The sequence below is a fragment of the Arachis duranensis genome, chromosome 4 (genome assembly GCF_000817695.3).
Source record: "Arachis duranensis cultivar V14167 chromosome 4, aradu.V14167.gnm2.J7QH, whole genome shotgun sequence".
Classification (NCBI taxonomy): domain Eukaryota; kingdom Viridiplantae; phylum Streptophyta; class Magnoliopsida; order Fabales; family Fabaceae; genus Arachis; species Arachis duranensis.
The window spans coordinates 99,270,704-99,272,903 of record NC_029775.3 but is presented as its reverse complement, the minus strand read 5'-3'; the positions used below and the strand labels follow the sequence as shown (position 1 = coordinate 99,272,903).

At 32.3% G+C, this 2,200-nt stretch overlaps 1 protein-coding gene across 1 annotated transcript in view; it reads left to right on the top strand.

The window, feature by feature from the left end:
- The first annotated feature begins 625 nt into the window (after nucleotides 1-625).
- The window catches only part of LOC107485174 (uncharacterized), an 11,033-nt gene continuing 9,458 nt past the window's right edge, over nucleotides 626-2,200 (top strand). Inside the window, exons 1-2 of the mRNA XM_016105692.1 lie at nucleotides 626-909; nucleotides 1,335-1,726. Coding sequence (XP_015961178.1) covers nucleotides 626-909; nucleotides 1,335-1,726 — 676 coding nt within the window. The remainder of the gene's footprint in view (nucleotides 910-1,334; nucleotides 1,727-2,200) is intronic.

Below are 2,200 nucleotides of genomic sequence, written 5' to 3'. Positions count from 1 at the left end.
AAGACTTGAAACTTTCTCTCTGATGACGTACTATATGAATAAAGAAGATTACTGCAAATAGAAGGTAACTATAGTCTATCATAAAAATTTTTTTCTTGATAGAATTCAATTTACCCTATAATTATAACAAAAACATTGGATAAGGAATTTTAAGAGTGATTTTCTAGAACAAAATACCTTTCTTGGGAGTAAAATTATCATACATATAGTAAAATTGTTTATTGGTGTTCACTTTAACTTTTTCTCTTTCTCTGATAATATTTAGGAAATATAATAAAACAAAATATATTCAAAACTATTACTCAAAAATTGGAATACATACATACATATATATATATATATATATATTAGTTTCGATGATTAACAAACAAGGAGTGTTATTTATCATTCAACAATGCATTTCAGACTTTTTTTGCCAGAAACTTATTTAATAATTTTTTAAATAATTATGTTATTTTAAATTAAAAAAAATACAGATTTAATGATGTCAAAAGTCCAAATAAAAGATATTGCACTTGCAAAAATTAAAGATTTGCTCTGGTCAAATGACAAGTCACTGAATGAATATTGTGGAATGCCATATCTTTTACAAAATTTGATGTCCAGCTTAGAAGACATAATTATAATGGAAGAGTTGAACTTTGACGTTAATGCTCTTGCGAGTGAATTATGTGGGTATTTAGAAAAGCTAACTGATAAGCAAAAATTTGCATACGATCAAATAATCACTGCTATTAGCGGTAATATGGGTGGACTTTTCTTCTTATATGGTCAAGGTGGTTGTAGAAAAATATTCTTATGGTCAACTATATCATACTCAATTCGGTCTAATGGAGGTATAGTTTTAAATGTTGCTTCGAGTGGGATTGCTGCACTTCTGTTGCCTAATGGAAGAACTGCACATTCAAGGTTTAAAATTCCTTTACCATAAATGAAGATTCTTTGTGTAACATTAAACAGGAAAGTCCTCTTCCAAGATTAATAACTATGGCCAAATTAATCATATGGGATGAAACTCCAATTATAAGTAAGTATTGTTATGAAGCTTTAAACAAAGGCCTCAGAGACATCATGAGGTGCTCAGAGTCGTATAATGCTCATTTACCATTTAGAGATAAAGTTGTTGTTCTCGAAGGAGATTTTATACAAATTTTACCTGTGATTCTCATAGGTTCAAGGCAAGATATAATTCAGTCTTCTATTAATTATTCATATTTGTGGCATAACTGTAAGGTTTTGAAGCTTACAAAAAACATGAGATTGTCACTAGGTGAAAAGAACAACATATAAGAATTCAGAAATTTTGCAGAATAGCTACTCAAAATTGGTGATAGTTTGGCTGGTGATACAACAGATGGTGAATCGATCATTCATATACCATCTGACATTTTGGTTAAGAACTCTGAGACAGCTTTAAATGACTTCATTGATTTTGTGTATCCAGATATGTTATCCAATTTATCCATTAAAAATTATTTCAAGGATAGAGCAATTCTTGCACTAACTCTGAATTGTGTTACTGAAGTCAACAACAAGATGACTGCAGGGTTACTCGGACAAGAAAGAGTCCACTTAAATTCTGACGCCATGTGTGCCGAGGAGGGAAATATGGAATTTGAGTTAGATTCTTTCTTACCAGAGATTCTAAATGGAATTAATTGTTCAGGTCTACCACCACACAAGTTGGTTGTGAAGGTTAGTGGTGGACGAAATTGTGATCCGCAAAGTTGGTCCCTTTGTATTTGTATGAAATCAAAAATACCCCAAAGAGATCATGGTGTGATGAATTGGGATCTTAATAATCCCTGGTGTGATCATAACACCGTTCAACTTAACCAGCAAGTGTACTGGGTCATCCAAGTAATACCTTACGTGAGTAAGGGTCGATCCCACAGAGATTGTTGGTATGAAGCAAGCTATGGTCACCTTGTAAATCTCAGTTAAGTGAAATCACAGGGTCAAATGTAATTGGATTAGATAATTAAAAGATAAATAAAATAAAAAAGGATAGAAATACTTATGTAGATCAATAGTGGGAATTTCAGATAGGCGTGTGAAGATGCTAGAATCCTCTCGAATCTCTACTTTCCTATTGCTTTCATCCAATACTTCTTACTCCTTTCCATGGCAAGCTGTATGTAGGGCATCACCATCATCAATGGCTACTTTTAATCCTCTCGGGAAAATGGTCCTATGCGCT